This window comes from Lemur catta, chromosome 3, assembly GCF_020740605.2.
Source record: "Lemur catta isolate mLemCat1 chromosome 3, mLemCat1.pri, whole genome shotgun sequence".
In the NCBI taxonomy this organism is placed as follows: domain Eukaryota; kingdom Metazoa; phylum Chordata; class Mammalia; order Primates; family Lemuridae; genus Lemur; species Lemur catta.
Window position 1 is genome coordinate 106,117,737 of NC_059130.1, and position 21,171 is coordinate 106,138,907.

The 21,171-nt window shown below is 39.0% G+C and overlaps 1 protein-coding gene across 1 annotated transcript in view; it reads right to left on the reverse strand.

Moving 5' to 3' along the window:
• EPB41 (erythrocyte membrane protein band 4.1) overlaps positions 1-21,171 on the reverse strand; it is a 115,019-nt gene that overhangs the window by 85,521 nt on the left and 8,327 nt on the right. The window contains exons 3-4 of the mRNA XM_045545739.1: positions 15,186-15,290; positions 5,569-5,611 (exon numbers count right to left, since the gene is read on the reverse strand). Coding sequence (XP_045401695.1) covers positions 5,569-5,611; positions 15,186-15,290 — 148 coding nt within the window. The remainder of the gene's footprint in view (positions 1-5,568; positions 5,612-15,185; positions 15,291-21,171) is intronic.

Here is a 21,171-nt window from a genome sequence, read left to right on the forward strand (position 1 = left end):
CATAATATATATAATTAGTAATACTTTATGGAGAATTTTTAGTGAAAGAAAAAAATGGTGGCTGGAAAAAGCTCTAAAAAGTTTTAACATTAAAATTTCTGCCTTCTAACTCAGCAACACTTCAATGACATTCCTGCCAAAAGTGCATAACCTGAATCTAACTGAGAGGAAATATCAGACAAATTCAAATTGATCACTTATAAAATAACTGGTTTGTACCCTTCAACACTGTCAATGTTATGAAATACTTTAAAGACTCAGGAACTATTCTAGATTAAAGAAAACTAAAGAGATATGACAACTAAATGCAAAGTATTAAACTTTCTTTTGCTCTAAATGATATCACCGGGACAACTGACAAATAAGGTCTATAGGTTACAGTATTGTTTCAATGTTAATTTCCTGCTTTTGATAATTGTATTATGGTTATGTAAGAAAATGCCTAGTTTTTAGGATATTTAAACTGAAGTATTTTGGAGCAAAAGAGCATCATGACTACAATTTATTCTGTTTTTAATTGAGGTAAAAGTCACATAACAACATTAACCATTTTAAAGTGCAAAATTCAGTGGCATTAGTACATTCACAATGTTGTGTAACCATCACCTTTTTCTACTTCCAAAATATTTTCATCACTCCCAAAAGAGACCCTGTATCAATTAAGCAGTCACTTCCCATTGTCCCCTGCCTCCAACCCCTAGCAACCACTAATCTGCTTTCTGCCCATTATGGATCTACCTATTCTGGATATTTCACATAAATAGAATTATAGAATATGTAGCCTTTTGTGTCTGGTTTCTTTCATTTGGTATAATGTTTCTAGGCTCATCTACACAGTAGCATGTATCAGTATTTCATTTCTTTTTACAGCTGAATAACTTTCCATTGCATGAATATTCTACATTTTGCTTATCCATTATCTGTTGATGGGACATTTGGGTTGTTTCCACCTTTTTGGCTATTGTGAATAGTGCTGCTATGATGCAACTTGCTCTTAAGTGGTGCATGAAAAAAAAACCTGTGTGTGTGTGTGTGTGTGTGTGTGTGTGTGTGTGTGTGTGTGTGTGTGCATGCACATGCACGTATACATAAATAGAAAAGAAGATAAAGCATAAGCCTCACCTCCTGTCAGATCAGCAGTGGCATTAGATTCTCATAGGAGCACAAACGCTACTGTAAACTGCGCATGCAAGGGATCTAGGCTGAGCGCTCCTTACAAGAATCTAATGCCTGATGATCTGAGGTGGAGCTGAGGCAATGATGCTACTACCACTGCAGAGTGGCTGCAAATACAGATTATCATTAGCAGAGAGGTTTGACTGCATAATAAACATAATATGCTTGAATCATCCCAAAACCATCCCCCGCCCTCACCCCAGGTCCATGGAAAAATTATCTTCCATTAAACCAGTCCCTGGTGCCAAAAAGGTTAGGGACCACTGCTTTATATCATTCTTTCAACTTTTCTGTAAGTGTGAAATTACATCTGCTCCCACAAAAAAAATTTTTTTTCTTTTTCTTTTTTTTTTTTTTCGAGACAGGGTCTCACTCTGTCACCCAGGCTAGAGTGCAGTGGTGTCATCATAGTTCACTGCAACCTCAAACTCCTGGGCTCAAGTGATTCTCCTGACTCAGTCTTCCAAGTAGCTGGGACTACAGGCATATGCCACCATGTCTAGCTAATTTTTTTTCCTATTTTTTGTAGAGATGGTGTCTAGCTCTTGTTCAGCCTGGTCTCAAACTCCTGGCCCCAAGCAATCCTCCTGTCTTGGCCTCTCAGAGTGCTAGGATTATAGGCATGACCAAAAAATTTTTTAAATTAATAATTGAAAAAACATTCCTGCCTTCTGAGGACACAGGAAACCAAGAACTCTCATATAATCCGTGAGGATGTGAACTGTTACAATCAATTTAAAGGAGAGCAATTTGGCAATATCTTGTAAAGATGAAAATAAACATAACCTATAATCTAGCAATTCCAATTCCAAGTATATATCCTACATCAGTGTTTTTTACACTGTGGATCCTGATCCACTGCCAAATCAGTTTACTAGGGGGGGAATCAGCATTTAAAACATGAAGTATAATATAAAGGAAAAAATCAAGGTATCATTCATAGTAAAGATTAAAAATTGTTATGAAATTTTCTTTTTCAACAGGGATGAATTTCACAAACTCTTTTGTGAAAAGCAAGTCACATATGATTACCTATTATATAATTAAATATATATGATGTTCAAAAAGAAAACACAACCCTATATTTTTAGGTATACATTCACAGATAATAAAAAGCATTTCAAAAAATTCAATGAAATCATTAACACAAAATTCAAGACAGTAGTAACTTCTGCAGTGGAAGGAGAAAAGGATGCACTTAGGAAGGGGCATACATGGGCTACAGATTTTAAAACATAATTTGTGTAAACTATATATCAGTAATTTATAGTATACATAGAAAATATAAGGGGCTGGGTGTAGTGGCTCATGCTTGTAATTCCTAGCTCTTTGGGAGGCTTAGGCAGGAGGACTGCTTGAGTCCAGGAGTTTGAGCCCAACCTGAGCAAGAGTGAGATGCCGTCTCTACAAAAAACAGAAATATAAAAAACAGAAAAATTAGCCAGGTGTGGTGGCATGTGCCTATAGTCTCACCTACTCAGGAGGCTAAAGCAGGAGGATTCCTTGAGCTCAGGAGTTTGAGGTTGCAGTGAGCTATGATGACACCATTGTACTCTAGTCCAGGTGACACAGCAGAATTCTGTCTCCAAAAAAAAAAAATGGATGGCTTTCTTGCCCTTGCCTTTGATTTTTACTATTCCAGAAAGGGATGGGAGTGGCTAGCCTGACTCAGCAAGGGTGCTCTTTCTTATATAGAACCAAGAAAATAAGCAAAGCTAAAAATTATGCGAGGAGGAGAAAGGGAGATTGATAAACCTCAGAAGAAGGTCCAAATGGGTATGGTTGGGTCTGAGAGAAATTTCAAAAAAACAGAAACCAATACTATGGACATATGGGTATGGAAATACGAAAGGAAAAATATAAAGACATAGACTGAAAGAAATCACCCAAGTTCATAATAATAGACTTCTATGAATGGGGAAGAGTAGGGAATAGAACTAGGAGGAAAATAAACAGACAAATCTTACCTGTACTGTTCTACTTTAAATAAAAAATGTTAATACATGTTAATTCTGGGTGGTGAGTACATGGGTATTTGTTACATTAGCCTCCATACTTTTCTATATTTTTTTAACTAAGGAAAAAATCTTGCTGTTGAATATCAATTGCAATTTTAAATATTCATACTTTTTTTATTCTACTCCTAGTAATTTATCTACAGATATTTATATAACTATACAAAGATATATATATACACAAATAAGTTCACTACAACCTTGTTTGTAATAGCAAACTATTTGGATTAACCCAAAATGCCCATCAATAGGACCAGTTATATATATTGTATAAATAATCATTTAAAAAATTTTAAGAGATGAAATAAATTTATACATATTGACATGGAGAGTACTCCAAATTATGTTACACAAAAAAGACTGGTTGCATATTTATATTAAAATATACACAACCATGTATGTATGTCTACATATACTCAGACCATCTCTGGAAAGAACATAGAAAATGAATTACCATGATTGCCTCCGGGAAAGGAAACTACAAGACTAGGACAAGGGAATAAGGGAGATTTTACCTTGTACTATACTCATCTGTATCTTTTAATTTTAGACCACATACTTATAGCATCTAGTTTAAAAATTAATTTTAAAAACTATATATAGTATACTTGTTTTTTTGAGACAGGGGTCTTGCTATATTGCCCAGGCTGATCGCAAACTTCTGCCTTAAGAGATCCTCCCACCTCAGTCTTCCTAGTAGCTGGAACTACAGGCATGTGCTATGGTGCTCAGTTCAAGCTTCTTTTTTAAAGAGACAAGTTCTCACTATGTTGCCAAGGCTATCCTTGTATTTTTGAAAAGCAAAATATATATGTATACAGAGAAAAAAAATCTTGCAGATTACACCAGTTTAACAGTGATTATATCCACAGGACACAATTTAGGGGACTTTTACCTTCTCTGTGATTTCTATAATGTTTAAATTTTTCACAATAAGTATATATTACTTGTGTGAACAAAAACAGTAAAATGAAAACCTTTGCAATAAATAAATGTCATCTTCTCTTTGGCTTAATGAAATGTTTACATTTTGATTCCTTATTATAGTTTTTGTAAGATATGGGTTTTTTTCCCTCCCATGTTGCAGGAAGAGTTTTTATTATTTTGTAATTTTTTTTTTTTGCCTCCTGTCTCAATGGTCTTTGAAATATTTTTTTTAAATGACAAATGTTTAGGTTCTTTTCCTTAACAGAGATTGTTTTTTAATATCCAGGAACACAATCCATTAGATATTCTTTTTCACTCATCATAATCTCTGAGTTAACTTTTATTCCTGAAAAGTCTTCTTATACAACCATTTGTTCCTGAGTAATACTGAACATTAAAAGTATTTACATTAAAAGCGGCTGAGAGGTTTTTCTTGTTGTGTCGCAAATACTCTGAATATTTTTTCTCTGACTTGCATTTTAAAACATGCTCTTATAGGTAGGGAGCAAATATGGAGCATTGCCAGTCCAAAGGAGTATTTTGTTTCTCTAAGCTAAGAAAGTTAAAGCAATTATAAACAGGATGTAAAGGAAAATATTTCACCATAACAAAGTGTTTTCTTAAGAAACAAATGAAAAGTAAAGTTTGTTTTCAGGTGACAGAGTTAACTTACTAATCATGATGAATAATGACTACTGCATTTCCTGGAAGTTTACTTAAAACTAAACTAAACTAAAAGGACAGGTAGTCTTAATCAGGAAAAAAAAGTCTCTAACCCTTAGCTAGCCCATTGAACTTGGTGCTGCAAAATACTAATCTACGCTTTTTTCAATCCAGAAATATTTATCCCAGATACTAGTCTGATCAGTGTGTAGCAGTAATACCTGCGAGAGGGCTTAGAACTAAGAGCGAAGCCATAATGGCAGAAGCGCCAGTGGCAAGCAATTCTTTCCTTCCACAGCCCTTCATACTTCAAATTTTGGGAGAGAACTGTTGAAAGGAATGAAAAGGACTATAGGGAGGAGAACATGGAAACAGAATGTAATAGTCCAGGACAATTTAAAAGGAACAGGATCTGGCAGCAAACTCCTCCTAGTAGGCCACTGTAGTTTCAATCAATACATTTTGAGAACTGACTCCCCTATCATTTTTCCTTTCTCATCTTTGTTTGTTTCCACCTTCTGTTACTCTCAACTGTTCCTATCTTCCCCAACTTTGCCTAGTTGTAAAAAAAAATCATCAAGATCTGACCTACATCTCCATAGTGTCCACCTCTGCTACATTTTTCTATTATGGAATCTCCTCCTTCCAGGGGAAGGCTTTATCTCAATTTCAAAGCAATCTGTGATAGTCAGGATTCTAAAGTGACTGACACATAGCCAGAAATGGTTGGAAATCCTCTGACCTACTAAAAGAAAGAAAGAACTATAATAAGGGCTATATCACTTACCACGAACCTGCTTTTTTATTTCTTTGGCAGAGTCCAGCCAAGTCTGTAAAAAGAAGAAAAGGCATTCACACAGAGCTCCAAAACACATCAACAACAGAGTACTGGAAGCAGCATCACTGACCATCTTCAAATAGTGCCTCCAGATCAACTTACATTTCCCTTGATACTCTTTGCATTAATTTCAGAAACCATAGTGATTTTGAGCAGAGAAACAGGGAGCCAAATAGTTGAGCTTGAATCCTAGCTCCACTACTTCCTGGCTGAGTGACTTTAGGATCTCTGTACCTCAGTTTCCTTATCTATAAAACGAGATAGTAGTAGTGCCTACCTCATAGAGTTATTATGAAGATTAATGAGTTAATATATGTAAGTCTCTTAGTAAACAGTAAAAGTTTCAAAACTATGAGATATCATCTCACCCCAGTTAAAATGGCTTTCATCAAAAAGACAGGCAATAACAAACGCTAGTGAGGATGTGGGGAAAGGGAAACCCTCGGTATACTGTTGGTGGGAATGTAAGTGCAACTACTATGGAGAATAGTATGACTGTTCCTCAAAAAACTAAAAATAGAATTACAGTAGGATTGAGCAATCCCAATGCCAGGTGTATACCCAAATGAGGGGAATTCAGTACGTCAAAAAGATATCTGGGCCGGGCGCGGTGGCTCACTCCTGTAATCCTAGCACTCTGGGAGGCCGAGGTGGGTGGATCGCTCGAGGTCAGGAGTTCAAGACCAGCCTGAGCAGGAGCGAGACCCCGTCTCTACTAAAAAATAGAAAGAAATTAGCTGGACAACTAAAAATATATATAGAAAAAATTAGCTGGGCATGGTGGCACATGCCTGTAGTCCCAGCTACTCGGGAGGCTGAGGTAGTAGGATCGCTTAAGCCCAGGAGTTTGAGGTTGCTGTGAGCTAGGCTGATGCCACAGCACTCACTCTAGTCAAGGCAACAAAGCGAGATTCTGTCTCAAAAAAAAAAAGATATCTGTATTTCCATGTTTATTGCAGCACTATTCACAATAGCCAAGATTTGGAATCAACCTAAGTGTCCATCAGTGAATGAATGAATAAAATTATGGTACATATACACAATGGAATATTATATAGCCATAAAAAAGAATGAAATCCTGCCATTTGCAATAACATGGATGGAACTGGAGAACATTATATTAAGTGAAATAAGCACAAAAAGACAAATCTTGCATATTCTCACTCATATGTAAGAGCAAAATATTAAAAATCAATTGATCTCACAGAGATAGAGAGTAGAATGATGGTTACCAGAGGCTGGGAAGGGTAGCAGGGCGTGGCAGATAAAGCAGGGGTGATTAATGGGTGCAAAAATGTAGTTAGATAGAATGAACAATATTTGATAGCACAACAGGAAAAAGATGGTGATAGATATCAGGAAGAAGTTACTTTTGACAAAGGGTGGGGAGGGGTACCAACTGGTAGGGGTTGACGGTAGTAACAAGGAAGGGGAACAAAAGGGGGTTCTGGAGTTCTGATAATGTTCATTTTTCTTATCTTTGGAGAGGTTATACAGACGTGTTCACTTTGTAAAAATTCTTTGAGATATACATGTATGATTTACACACTTCCTTGCATTGTGTTATACTAATAGGCAGTGAGAAAATAGAGATAATATGTATAAACTGATCTCTCAAAAAGCGTGGTATGAAGGACAAGAGAAGAGAGGGTTATAGCTAGAAGAAACAGAACTCACTTATAAAACAACAAAATATTGAGAGAACAAGTTATAGAATTGTATTTTAGTAGATATCTTAAGATGCTCCCTAAAATAGCAATCCTGGATAATCTTCTAGCTTCTATTTGAATATATTCGGTGGTAGGGATTCCTTTCAAGAGTCCATTCTATCAATCATATCTTGTGAGTTAAATACATTAACATTTTAAACAGAACTTAAGTTCATGCATTAAAAAGAGTCACATTCTTTGTTGAGCTTAAAAGAAGTTTCCAAACAATATAGAGATGAATAGCAGCAATATCCTGATATGCATCTTTTTTTTTTTTTTTTTTTTTTTTTGAGATGGGGTCTTGCTGCGTCCCCTGGGCTAGAGTACAGTGGCATTATCATACCTCACTGCAACCTCAAACTCCTAGGCTCAAGCAATCCTCCTGCCTCAACCTCACAAACAGCTGGGACTATAGGCGTGCTCCACTGCACCCCGCTAGCTAATTTTTCTTTCTTTCTTTCTTTCTTTTTTTTTTTGTAAAGATAGGTCTCACTCTTGCTCAGGCTGGTCTTGAACTCTTGGCCTCAAGTGATCCTCCTGCCTCAGTGTCCCAAAGTGCTGGGATTACAAGCATTAGCCACCGCACTAGGCCTCCTAGTACACAGCTTCATTCATTCAATTGAAGTATTACAGGTCTCCCATGTGCTCTTCTATTTCAAAACACCTTCTCATAATTTGTTTCTTCTACTTGGAATACTCTGTCTCCATCTCTTCATCTGGAAGATTCCTGACTATCTCTTATAATTCAGACTTGACGTTACCTTCTGCAGAAGACCCTTTCTAACTCCCTGTCTATGTGAGTGCCCACATCTTACTGCTGTCCTCTATTCAGTCTGGGAGCTCCATGAGGAAATAGACTATGTCTTTTATAGCTCTGCCCAGCACAAGGCAGATACTAACTGCTCAATAAATATTTATGAATGAGTGAACTAACAAAGAATGAATGAATGATGCCACTGAAGTAAACTAGTATAGAAATAATAAAGTTTCAACTAGGGCAATGTCATTTAAAGAGGTAAAATGAATAGAAGCTTTTCATATATTTTGCAGCATTTATAACCTTAGGTCATAATGTTCTAAGAAAGAACTACATGCCCTGAGTTGGCTATCAGCTACCTTTATCTGGATGTCCTAAAATCCCCACACATACACATAAGTGATTTATATAAATCCTTGTCTTTTGAAATAAAAGACTTACCTATCAGCTTCAGAAGTCTCTCTTAATTCAAGGAATAACCACTGTTTATGCTGCTGTTAGGATGTTGACTTCAAATCGCTGCTCCGAGACATGTTTATAGAAACTCTACAGTGCAGGTAATTCTACACCTCACTCTTTTAAGTGCTAAAAAAGCAACATTTAAATCCACTAGAGATGTTTTTTTTTTTTTTTTGAGACAGAGTCTCGCTTTGTTGCCTGGGCTAGAGTGCCGTGGCGTCAGCCTAGCTCACAGCAACCTCAAACTCCTGGGCTTAAGCTGATCCTACTTAGCCTCAGCCTCCCGAGTAGCTGGGACTACAGGCATGCGCCACCATGCCCGGCTAATTTTTTCTATATAGATTTTTAGCTGTCCAAATCATTTCTATTTTTGGTAGAGACGGGGGTCTCACTCTTGCTCAGGCTGGTCTCGAACTCCTGACCTCGAGCGATCCACCCACCTGGGCCTCCCAGAGAGCTAGGATTACAGGCGTGAGCCACCGCGCCCGGCCTAAATCCACTAGAGATGTTGAACCAAATTTCCTCAGCAAAGGATCCCAAATTCAGCCTCCCTACTCTGCAAGTATATTTACAAAATTCATCTCGGTCTTTCTAATTTGGCAGACAATAAAGATATAATCATTACTGGCACTTGCCTTCATAGCCAATCATGAATCAATGAGAAACAATCCTTTAAGATGACTATAAACTAAATTCCTTACACTCTTGATTTAATATTCACTCCACTCAGGTTTGTTCTTTGCCTTTGAAGGTGAGAGAAAGACTCTTCTGGCTATGACTGATTATCATTTCAGAGTTGATTATCTGATTGCAAAGATAAGAAAATTCATCCATATGGAAAATGGAGGAAGAAAAAGATAACCATATACTACTGAACTAAATGTAGTCCTAATTTAAAATTCTCATTATTTACCACAAGAGCTCAAGGTTTTTTCTCAGAGAGGGAATTTGGTGGGAGGGGGAATTAATGTGTGTGACATTGATTCATTCATAAATAACTAATTCTAAGCAGGAATAAAATATAGGAAGCAAATATTTAACTCATATAACTTTGATTCATAGTTGCAATAAATCTCTCACAGAGCTACAGAAGTTTGCTTCTGACTGCTTTTCCTCTTCTCTTGCCAGACTGGGTCTGGCAACAGGCCTATTATCAGCAGTCAGTAGAGAAAGCGAGCAAGCCAGCCATTCCATATGAGGAAAAGTCAATTCAACTAACCTTCCTCCCTGCTAAATGTACCCAACTGTCTACAAACAAAACACAAAGCTCTTAAGCTTAAGGAGCTCTCAAAGCTCTTAAGGAAAGAAGCTACATATGCTAAGGGCAAATCTTTACATACACAAAAAGAAGACACCACAGATTGGAAAATGAAAGAAGATAAAATATTTTTCTCTCACTGTACTATAGCTCACATTTTTTTCACAACATGAACCAATTCTGTAGGTGGGGGAAAAAAAAAACAAGAAACAAAGATGAAATATAAAAATCAAGGAAAAAGGAATAAAAAGTTGAAGCAGAAAATCACTTCGGAAGGGGCAGTAGGCAAGGAGCTACAGGAGTAAATTGTGCAACTTACAGGATATCCTTCTGCCTTTATATGCTTCGGTTTTCTCATCTGCAAAATGAGAGGGATAAGCCCCCAAAGCCTTTATAGCTCTAGTATCTTTTGTGTCTTCAGAATGACAGAAAACTTAGATAGACAACTAACAAAGATTTATTACAGATTAAATCATTTCATGAATATCTACATATTTATAGATAGGGCATTATCTGGAAATTTGGCTTATTGACAGTAGATATATAGGGAATTATAGTGTTAAACAAAAATTAAGGCAGACCACTGTTTTAGTCTGAGCTCCTTCATTGGCCCCAACAGACCAGACCAAACCAAAATGGAGTCCCTCATCCTAAAGACCACATAATCACAGTGAAACTTAGAGTGAGCAGGTAGATCCCTGAAGAGACCAGTTTTTCCTGAAAACCAGAGACTCCAGTCTACCTGAGTCAGCTTAATAAGGAGGTCCTCTCTGCTCTCTTACAAAAAAAAGCAACCTGATGTCAAACAATCAGTTTTCTTTTCTTTTCCTTTTTTTTTTTTTTGAGACAGAGTTTCCCTCTGTTGCCCCCAGTTAGAGTGCAGTGGGGTCAGTCTAGCTCACTGCAACTTCCAGCTCCCAGGCTCAAGTGATCTTCCTGCTTCAGCCTCCAAGTAGTTGGAACTACAAGCATGTGCCACCACATCCAACTAATTTTTTCTATTTTTAGTAGAGACAGGGTCTTGATTTTGCTTAAGCTGGTCTCGAACTCCTGAGCTCAAGGAATCTTCCCACCTCAGCCTCCCAGAGTGCTAGGACTACAGGAGTGAGCCACCATCATGCAAGGGCCAGTTTTCTTTTCTATTGTTTTGTTTCCTTGTTTCCACCTTACAAAACCCATTGTTCTGCCATCGCTCATTCTATTTTATAGAACGGAGGCCGCGTGGTTCATGAATCTTGAATAAAAGCCATATAGAGCTTTAACTAAATTTGTTATAATTTTGTCTTTTTCCAATAGCTAAAAAAAGTGGTGTAATCTGGCTAGATACAGTCAATTTTAAGTAAAAGGTATGCTGTTCTTTGGCATACCTTTTACATGAGAAAAGAGTAGGTAGATTATTCAACCTGAAGGACGCTCCAGGTTATGCTCTAGATTATGACACACAAATCCTTTTATTTTTTTTAAGCAAAAGCTTTGGTTACTTGGTAATTTCATTTTTAAATAATAATATTGTCATAATAACAATGATAATACCTAATTTTTATTGAGTGCATACTACATGTTAGGCACTATTTACATGCTTTTATATAGATTATCTTATTATCATACCCATTTTGCCAATGAGAAAACAGAGGTAAAAGTAACTTACCTAACTCACAACTAGTAAGTGACAAAGCTGTTCTCTAAAGTGTAACAATACGTTTTACTCTTTCAGTGCATTTATTGAATGCCTAACACATTCAAGCCAGGCAATGTGGGCATTCTTGAGGAAATCACAGTCTGGTAAAGAATACAGATGTGGGCTCAGAACAATGGATGAAAATCAACCCAAACCAAAATATATAACTGTGAAATCTCAAAACCCTAAAGACAAAAGACATAAATAAAAATATTCTATTCAACCAGAACCTGAATAAAAATAAATAAATAAAATAAAATAAGACAAAAATATTCTACTAGCTTGATTTGTAAACGGGGAAGAATGAAAGTCAATACAAAGGATCAAAAAATCACTATGGCTTTGGCCTTCTAAAGAACACTGAAAACTAGAAGACAGATAATTTGAAGCCTAAAATTCTATACCCAACAAAACTAGCAATCAAAAATAATATACATTGTCTCAAAAAAGATTACATCCCATGTACAATTTCTCAGGAGTAGCACACTATCAAAACACAAAGAAAAGCTAGGATAAAGGAAGCAGGAGAAATATCAGAAGAGAGAAGCAAAGCAAATCTCCAGGATGATAGTGATGGGAAACACCAGGGCCAGCCAGCCATGTACAAGACAGAGAGGAGCACATCCCATTTAGACTAAAGAACCATGACTTAAGAGATAGCATATTGAGGAAGGACTGTCATCACCAATATGGCTTTTGTTACTGCATTGGCCCTTCCTCCTAACAGTGCTAAAGTAAAGCTCCAGATTCATTTTTGTACAAGTTTTGCCTGGGCCACGTGGTAATGAAGTTCCTGCTTTCCCCTCCATGACTTACTTCCTAGATCAGCAAAAGACCCTCATTTTAATTCACAGAAATACCCTGTTTTGACCTATTTCTGAGAATTGGAGGTTGGCCATGATGAACTTAGAAGCAGAAAATACAGAGTAGCCCATTCCTTTTGATCATGCTTCTGCTATATAGCCTATCTTATAAGAAACTAGCCCATACTCCAGACCTGCTGATGCCCTGACTCTGATAAAGCCCTATGTTTCCCAGGATTCACTTGCCCACTGCCTTCCCCAGTAGGGGGTCTAATAAACTATCAATGAAGTTGAAGTTAGATTATGATTCAGAGGCCTCAGCTTTTCTTTTTCAGAAATACTTTAAGAAGGTCAATAATGCCCTCTTTTTACACACTAGGTTTGTACTTTGCTATTCAGCTTTTATATTAAGCACTTTTAACAATACTTTACACATAAATATTAATATATAAATAAATATAAATAAAGCAATTTAACATTTGCTCATTAAAAATGAATTATAATAGTGAAATCTACTATAAAGGAAATAAAACTTGCTAACAGGACAGAGTATGAATTACACCAACAATGGTGAAAAGCTTCGAAGGCAACTTAAAGTTTTTGTCCCAACATGTGCCATAGAAGCTCAACCGGATGTAGCTGAAAGGATTTCTTCTGCTGAATGCCTTTAGATAAACCAGCATCTAGAAATTTGAGCATTCTTGTATCATAGAAAAAATTATTTCCAGTTATATTAAGTAAGTAGGAGTCCGTGACTTTATTTACATGTCAAAAGATTCCTAATTATTCTCAAATCAACCTTGGTTTTTCTGTTGTTTTTTTAAACAATATAACAATATTCAGTTTCTGGGAATCAAAATTATCTCATTGAGCTTTTTAAGATAAAACATTCTTCAGAGCATTCTCGATTCATGGGAGAATTTTCTTGCTCACAGCTGCAGAAAGTTTTTCACTGTAGTTTTGAGGGCACTGTTTTGTTTTTTAATTAACTCCAGTGTTCCCTTACTAATGGGAAATAGAGCCATCAGCACAAGCTGGGTTTTTAAAAAAATTATATACTGACAAATTATAGTCATATACATTTATGGGGTACAAAGCAATGTTATGATCTTTTAATATGACATGGAATGATTTAATCAAACTAATTAACCTACCCAATCACCTCAAATATCTGACCTTTTTTGTGATGTGAATATTTGAGATTTACTCTCTAAGCAATATTGAAATGAACAGCATTCAATTATTAGCTATAGTCACTAATACAAGCTGGTTTGAGCCCTTAGGAAGACAAAGTAAAATAAAGAACAATATTAACTTAGTGCTAGTTAACGTAACTCTTCTGTTTGAGTCAACAGTCAACCATAAAAGGAACAAACTTCTGCAAACCATTAGGTAGCTACTAGGTATAGTCTACAATTAGATTTTGTTTAGGCAAAGGGTAATTCCATGTCTTCTAGTTTGCATTATCTAACTCAAATAACCTACCTATAGAGTTTGCAGTTGTTAAAGGCTGTTGCCTCTCAACTTTTCTTAATAAACTGAAATCATCTTTTAGAAAGAAACAACTAAAATGGCTTGAATATACTGTATACAAGATGCTCTCTAAGATCCCCCCACACCATGTGCCTCTCCTCAGACGTCACTCTCTCAACTCCAGGTTGGTTTTTTTTTTTGGAGACAGGGTCTCACTCTGCTGCCTGGCCTAGAGTGCAGTGACATCATCATAGCTCACTGCAACCTCAAACTCCTGGGCTTAAGTGATCCTCCTGCCTCAGTCTCCCAAGTACCTGGGACTACAGGCATGTACCACCACACCTGGCTAATTTTTCTATTTTTTTGTAGAAACGGGGTGGGGGAGGTCTCACTCTTGCTCAGGCTGGTCTCGAACTCATGGCCTCAAGCAACCCTCCCACCTTAGCCTCCCAAAGTGCTAGGATTACAGGCGTGAGCCATTGGCCTGGCCTCAAATCCAGGTTTTCACAAAAGCCATTCTCTCTCCACTTCACTTGACCATTTTATTGAGGTCTCAGCTTAGCCATCATCTTCCGAGAGAAGACTTCCCAAGTCATACCCTCTCATGACATCCTGTACTTCCTTTCATATAACACCCATCAAACCAGTAATTAATGTTATCTTCATACTACACTGGAAGCTCCAGAGGGCAGGGATCATGTCTACCTATTCACAGCTGTATCCATATCCTCTAGTGTAGTACCTGCAAATACTTGTTGAACAGGACTAAAGTTTTCATCATTAGATTTCAAGCTGAATATTTGCAATTTTCAATTAACTGGCTCAGGAAATAATTCAAGCATTTTGAGGTAAATACTTGACTTTTAACCTTACTTCCCTTCTCACTCATTCTTTTACTTCCTTCAAAAGCTAACAACTAGTTTCTTTTTAAATTGGAAGAAATGTCAGATTCATTGTATGACTGTTTCAATAATACTGGGACTTTATTATCTTATATAACATTGATTTCAAATTATAATTATACAGCACAATTTTATATAATTATAATGTAATAACTATAATAATATTTTATCAAATATATTATGAACCTCCTATGTATTAGATATAACACTAATTGCATAATATATGAAGTTATTGGCATCTATAGTACTTGCTAATCAGGGCATAATAACTCTTTACTTTCCCTGCCTTTTAAAAACATACAGTAGATACTTTATCTCAATGATGAAAGAACACATCAGCAATTGTCTTTTCTTTAAAATGTTAATTCTAGAAGGAAAATAGCAGGAAAATCTGAGAAGAATAGACAGGAATAACTCTAAATACACTGTGCCTTGGATAGGCAAGTACAAATACTTCTTAACAACAATAACAAAAGAATTAAAACAAATTTTTTGTCTGCTTCTTATATTGCAAGCAGTCTCCTCACCTTAGAAGTTGTGTTATCCCAAATGGCTAGACCAAAATAGTCTTCTTCCAAAAGGTTGAGGTGCTCACATACTCGTTTAAGCAAATCTTGTCCCTTAGCATGTTTCTGCAAAGATATAATACATATTTTAGTTGAAATTTCTTTTTTCTTTTTTACAGTCTCACTATGCTGCCCAGGCTGGAGTGTAATGGCTATTTTCAGGTGTGATCATAATGCACTGCAGCCTGAAACTCCTGGGCTCAAATAATCCTCCACCTCTGCCTCCCAAGAGCTGGGATTACGGGTTTATACCACCGTGCCAAATTTATGATTTCTTTTTATCCCTGTATTCATCACCAAATAAAATAAAATGTCACTTTCCAATTTCCTTTTCTACCTTCAGTTACCAACAGACTTCCAGATGGCTACACAAAGTAGAACAATATGATTTTTTAAATTCCTGTTTCTCAATTTGTCAGCTTACATACACAACACACTTACAGTAGCTTGGAAATAATGCTACAGTTCAAAGCAAAATTCTACCTTCCTTGTATCCCCCATCCCCTACCTCCAACTTAAACATCACATTCTTTATTTTTTGTGCAATATCTCCTGAAACATGTTATGGGTGGCTATCAGTCACTATGACCACCTGAATTACTAAATCAACTGTCAACACTGACACAGTTAATTGTGGCTATGGAAATCATTAGACTCCCTATCATTTTAAGACCAAATGTCCCAAGAAAATGAGCTATACCTCAACTCCCTGAAATCTCTTTCAGAAAAATGAATAAAGTAAAAATCTAGATAGCCTGCAGACACTACCTGTTAGAGTAGTTCTTTCAGTGGTGCTACAAATCATTTTCTTAAGGTTTCTTTACCTAAAAAGTCAAACCACTCCCAAATTTGGGTATTTGTACTCCTATTTATAGGGAAGAAATGCCCGAAGTTAGAGGCCGAGATTTACAGTCAAAAAGTCCTGGCTCCTCCATTTACTAGCTAAACAACCTGAGTAGATTCAATTTAACCTTTCTGAATAGTAGCTTTCTCATCTGTGAAATGATAAGAATATTTATACCTGTCCTACCTATCTACTGGAATTGTTTTTTTTTTTTTTTTTTTGAGACAGAGTCTCACTCTCTTGCCTGGGCTAGAGTGCCGTGGCGTCAGCCTAGCTCACAGCAACCTCAAACTCCTGGGCTTAAGCGATCCTCCTGCCTCAGACTCCCGGGTAGCTGGGACTACAGGCATGCGCCACCATGCCCGGCTAATTTTTTCTATTTTTAGTGGTTTGGCTAATTTCTTTCTATTTTTAGTAGAGACGGGTCTTGCTCTTGCTCAGGCTGGTCTCGAACTCCTGAGCTCAAGTAGTCCTCCCGCCTTGGACTCCCAGAGTGCTAGGATTACAGGCATGAGCCACCGTGCCCAGCCTGGAATTGTTTTTTAAAAAATCAAATATGCTAATGTCTTCTGAGAAATATATACAAAAATACTTCCTAAAATTAGAATCATTTTTTGGCACACATAGATGACACGTCCTCCTCTCAATGAGTTATTCTTAATGACTATTAGTAATTCATATGAATGTTAATCCATTTTCAGTCTTAAACCATTTACATTAAATCATTTTCTTCCTATGTTTCACTCTAAATGACAGAAGATGATTTGAGAATTCTTCATGTACAGGTCCCTAATCCCTTACTCATAATTCTATTATAAAATCCAGAAGTTCTAAAAGATAAAAGGTTTGGGGGTTTTTTTGCCACTAAAGCTCATTTGATGATCCGTATAACCAAAAATGTTTGTACCCCTTAATATTTTAGAAAAAAAAAATTTAAAAAAAGCTCATTTGAAGGCAAATTTTGACATGAACTTCATTTATCCATCCTAGAATGAATCTTCTTTATTTTACCATAGAAATACTATGGTATGTTTGATCATGTGGGTGCTACTACAGACCCCACTGGGTGTATTATGAAATATAAAGAATATGTATTTATTGCCTTTCTAAAATCCAAAATATTCTGAATTCTGAAACATATCTGTACCCAAGGGTTTGATATACAAAGGTTCCATATCTGGATCTTCAGCTGAGTGGGATAAATGAGTGTGAAATAGCTTTCCCCATTTCTAAACTAGCTAGTAGCAAGAAACAGAAAAAGCAGGCCAGTTGCAGTGGCCTGTCAGCACTTTGGGAGGCCAGTGCAGGAGGATCATTCAAGGCTAGGAGTTCTAGACTAGCCTGGGCAACATAGCAAGACCTTGTCTCTACAAAAAAAATTTTTTTTTAAATTAGCCAGGCACAGTGGTTCACACCTACAGTCCTAGCTACTCAGGAGGTTGAGGCAGGAGGATTGCTTGAGCCTAGGAGTTCAAGGTTGCAGTGAGCTATGATCATGCCACTGCACTTCAGCCTGGGTGATAGAGTGAGACCCTGTCTCTAAAAAAATAATGAAATAAAAATCTTAAAAAAGAAACAGAAAAAGTAGACCCTGGGTCTCCTCTAGTTACCAGGCGTTATAGCTATTTCCAAGTGCGATAGTACATTTTTCTTGATTTCCTTCTTAAAACTTGGAGAGAGAATACCTATTACTAAATATAACATAATATTTTAGACTATTTGTGCTTGAATATATTTGCATTTGCACACAAATAATTCAATTCAGAAATAATTTGTTGCACACCTAAAATACAAGTATATGTAAATTATATATTTTATTAATAAAAGCTATTATTAGTAACAATTACAATTGCTCCTATATCAAGAATCTCATAATTGACAATTACTGCTCTAGTTTTAAAAAATTGTTATAAATTTTTCATTTCAACTCAAGCTGAAAAAGTAAAGAGTAACTAATAACTCTGACATTTTTATTCAATCCTGATTCAGTTACTTATTCTATTCAGTAACTTATTCTATTCAGTTACTTATTCTATACTATTATTAAATAATAGAGAATTTTTAGAAATAGTATTACTTAGTTTAAATTTTCTTTATATGCTATCTCATGAAGCTAAAGTGTGGGGAGCGCGGACGCCATTACAAGATGGCGCCGATTTCCGGTGGCTTGGCTGAGGTAAACAAGTGTGGCGCATGCGTAGTACATCTGTAGGTCTGTTACATAAGTATGCATATGAGGTTTTCTGACTCGGCCTATTGGTGACCGCTTGTGATTGACTTTGACCTATCTCTGTTACTTCCTGTTTCCCTGAGGGTATATTACTGTGTGAAAGCTTGTGCTCAGGGTCTTCCGCATCTTGAAGCTTAGAGGGATCCCCAATAAAGCACTGTAGAAGAACTCCTGTTGCCGCGTCTTCCTTGCTGGCGAGGCGGGCGTGACAAGTGGTGCCGAAACCCGGGAACTGTACCACCAGGGCACCAGCGGAGACGACCTCTTGTGAGGTGAGTTCAGAACTACAGTGTGGGACGGCCAATTTCCCCGCCCCCAAGAGAGACATGGGCAACATACCACTACGCCGGTTTCTGTGGCCTCTGAAAACTCTGCTTGCTGAAAATAAAATCCATGTTGACGATCATGACCTAAAGAGATTGTTGAGGGAGGTGGACCGGGTATCCCCTTGGTTCCTAGCCTCCGGCTCGCTCACCATACCATCTTGGAGGAAGGTGGGCCATGATCTACGCGAGGCGTTAGATTTAAGGCCTGGCGTCTTGATACTTCATAGGTTAGTTATGGATTGCCTAAAGTGCGATCCGCAGGGTTCGCAGAGTGCAGCAGAACAGCTTGCGGAAGTGCAGTCTCAGCTCTCAGAAGGAGGGAGAGGGGAAGGAGTTGCAACGGTTAAGGACGATCAGTCATGTCAGGTAGAGAACCGGCGAACGGGTGACGACCCGCTGTTGCCAGAATTGCAGATTTGCATTTGTCCGAGGCGGAAGGTGAATCGTCCACCTCGGAGGGGGAAGAAGCTACCCCCTCTTTTCAGCAGTTGAGAAAGGAAATACGGGGACTTAAAAAACAGGATGTGGTCCAGCCGAGAAGGCAGGCCCCGCCCAGGCTCGATATAGAGACCTGGCCTCCCCCGTATTCCCTGCCCCCACCTACAGCGCCCCTCGTTGGGCCCGCACCAGGGGGTGGAGCGTCTCTCCTCCCCCCAGAAGCGCGGAGAGAGCTAGGATTTGCTTTCCCTGTGTATGTGGACAACAATAATCAGAGATATTGGCAACCTGTGGACCATAAGCAATTAAAGGAATTTGCAGAGGCGGTCCGCAACTGGGGGCATAGCGCAGCCTACACTTTAGTACTGCTGGAGAGGCTTGCCGCTAGTGCCCTAACGCCCACGGATTGGCAGCAGGTGGTGCGCGCGGCGCTAACCACGGGCCAATATCTAGACTGGAAGTCCATGTATCATGACGGGTGTGCCGCGCAGGCCCGTGCGAATGCAGCCCAGGGAGGCGGCAGAGCAGCGTGGACTTTTGACATGCTCACCGGACAGGGACAGTGGGCCAATAATCAAACGGCCTACCCGGAGGAGGTGTATGTCCAGGTAAATCAGATAGCCATTATGGCTTGGAAGTGTTTGCCCAAACGGGGGGAGGTGCGTGGCAATCTGACAAAAATTATCCAGGCTCCGGCAGAGCCGTTTTCGGATTTTGTGGCTCGCATGATGGATGCCGCAGGAAAGATTTTTGAGGACGTAGACACGGCCTTGCCGTTGGTTGAGCAACTGGTTTTTGAGCAGGCCACTTCGGAATGTCGGAATGCTATTACGCCATGGAAAAGTAAAGGATTAAATGCATGGCTGAAGGCTTGCAGGGAGATTGGGGGTCCTCTGACTAATCAAGGCCTGGCGGCCGCGGTCATAGCGGCACAAGCCCAGCAACAACGCTGTTGCTACAACTGCGGCAAGCCCGGTCACTTGAGAAGACAGTGCCGAGCGCCAAGTAAGGTGAAGCAATCATCTTCACAGCCGGGGGTTTGCCCCGTGTGCCAGAAAGGTCGGCACTGGGCCGCAGAGTGCCGATCCGTTAAAGACAAGGAAGGCCGGCCCATCTCCCGAGGGCCTAGTGGCAGCATGGTTGCACTGCCAAAAAACGGGAGGTGGGGCCCACGACCCCAGGGCCCGCAAACATATGGGGCGATGCTGGCGCAGGACAGCCCCCAGGGGCCCCCGGGCCCGTCTCTGCTGACCCCGGGGACTCGTCCCTCCTTGAATCCGGCGCTACCGGGGGGGAACCTAGGAGGGCCACCCCCGGTTCCGCAGGATTGGACCTCCGTGCCACCACCCTCATAGTTTTGACACCTGGGTTAGGATGTCAACCTATCCCTTCAGACTTTAAAGGACCTCTGCCCAATCATACTGTGGGATTAGTGCTTGGGAGGTCATCGGCTACCTTAAAAGGGCTGATTGTCCACCCGGGGGTTATAGACTCAGACTTCCAGGGGCCAATAAAGGGCATGTGCTCATCACCTCGGGGAATTATCTCCATCCACCCCGGAGACCGATTTGCTCAGCTTCTGCTCCTCCCTAGCCTTCACGCTTGGTTCCCCAGCAAGCAGGAGCCACGTGGTAGTAAGGCGTTCGGGTCGTCCGGAGGCACTTGTACCTTTCTGTCTTTGGATTTAAACACCCATCCGACCCTTGTATTGACTGTTCAGGGAATGAAATTTGAGGGTTTGCTGGATACGGGAGCAGACACTAGTATCATATCTGAGCGGTGGTGGCCTAAAGGCTGGCCGCTCACCCGCTCAGAGGCAACTTTACAGGGCCTGGGTTACGCTTCGGCCCCAGCCGTGAGTGCCCGAACTCTGTCTTGGAGTGATCTTGAAGGCGGTAGGGGTAGTTTTAAGCCTTTTGTTCTCCCCTTACCAGTGAATCTCTGGGGCAGAGACGTCCTGAGACAGTTAAACCTTAAGTTAACAAATGAGTATTCTGCTCAGAGCCAAGACATGATGAGTACCATGGGATGGGTCCCGGGTAAGGGCTTAGGAAAGAATTTGCAAGGCAGGTCAACACCACTTATGCCTACTCCCAATCCCGGTAGACA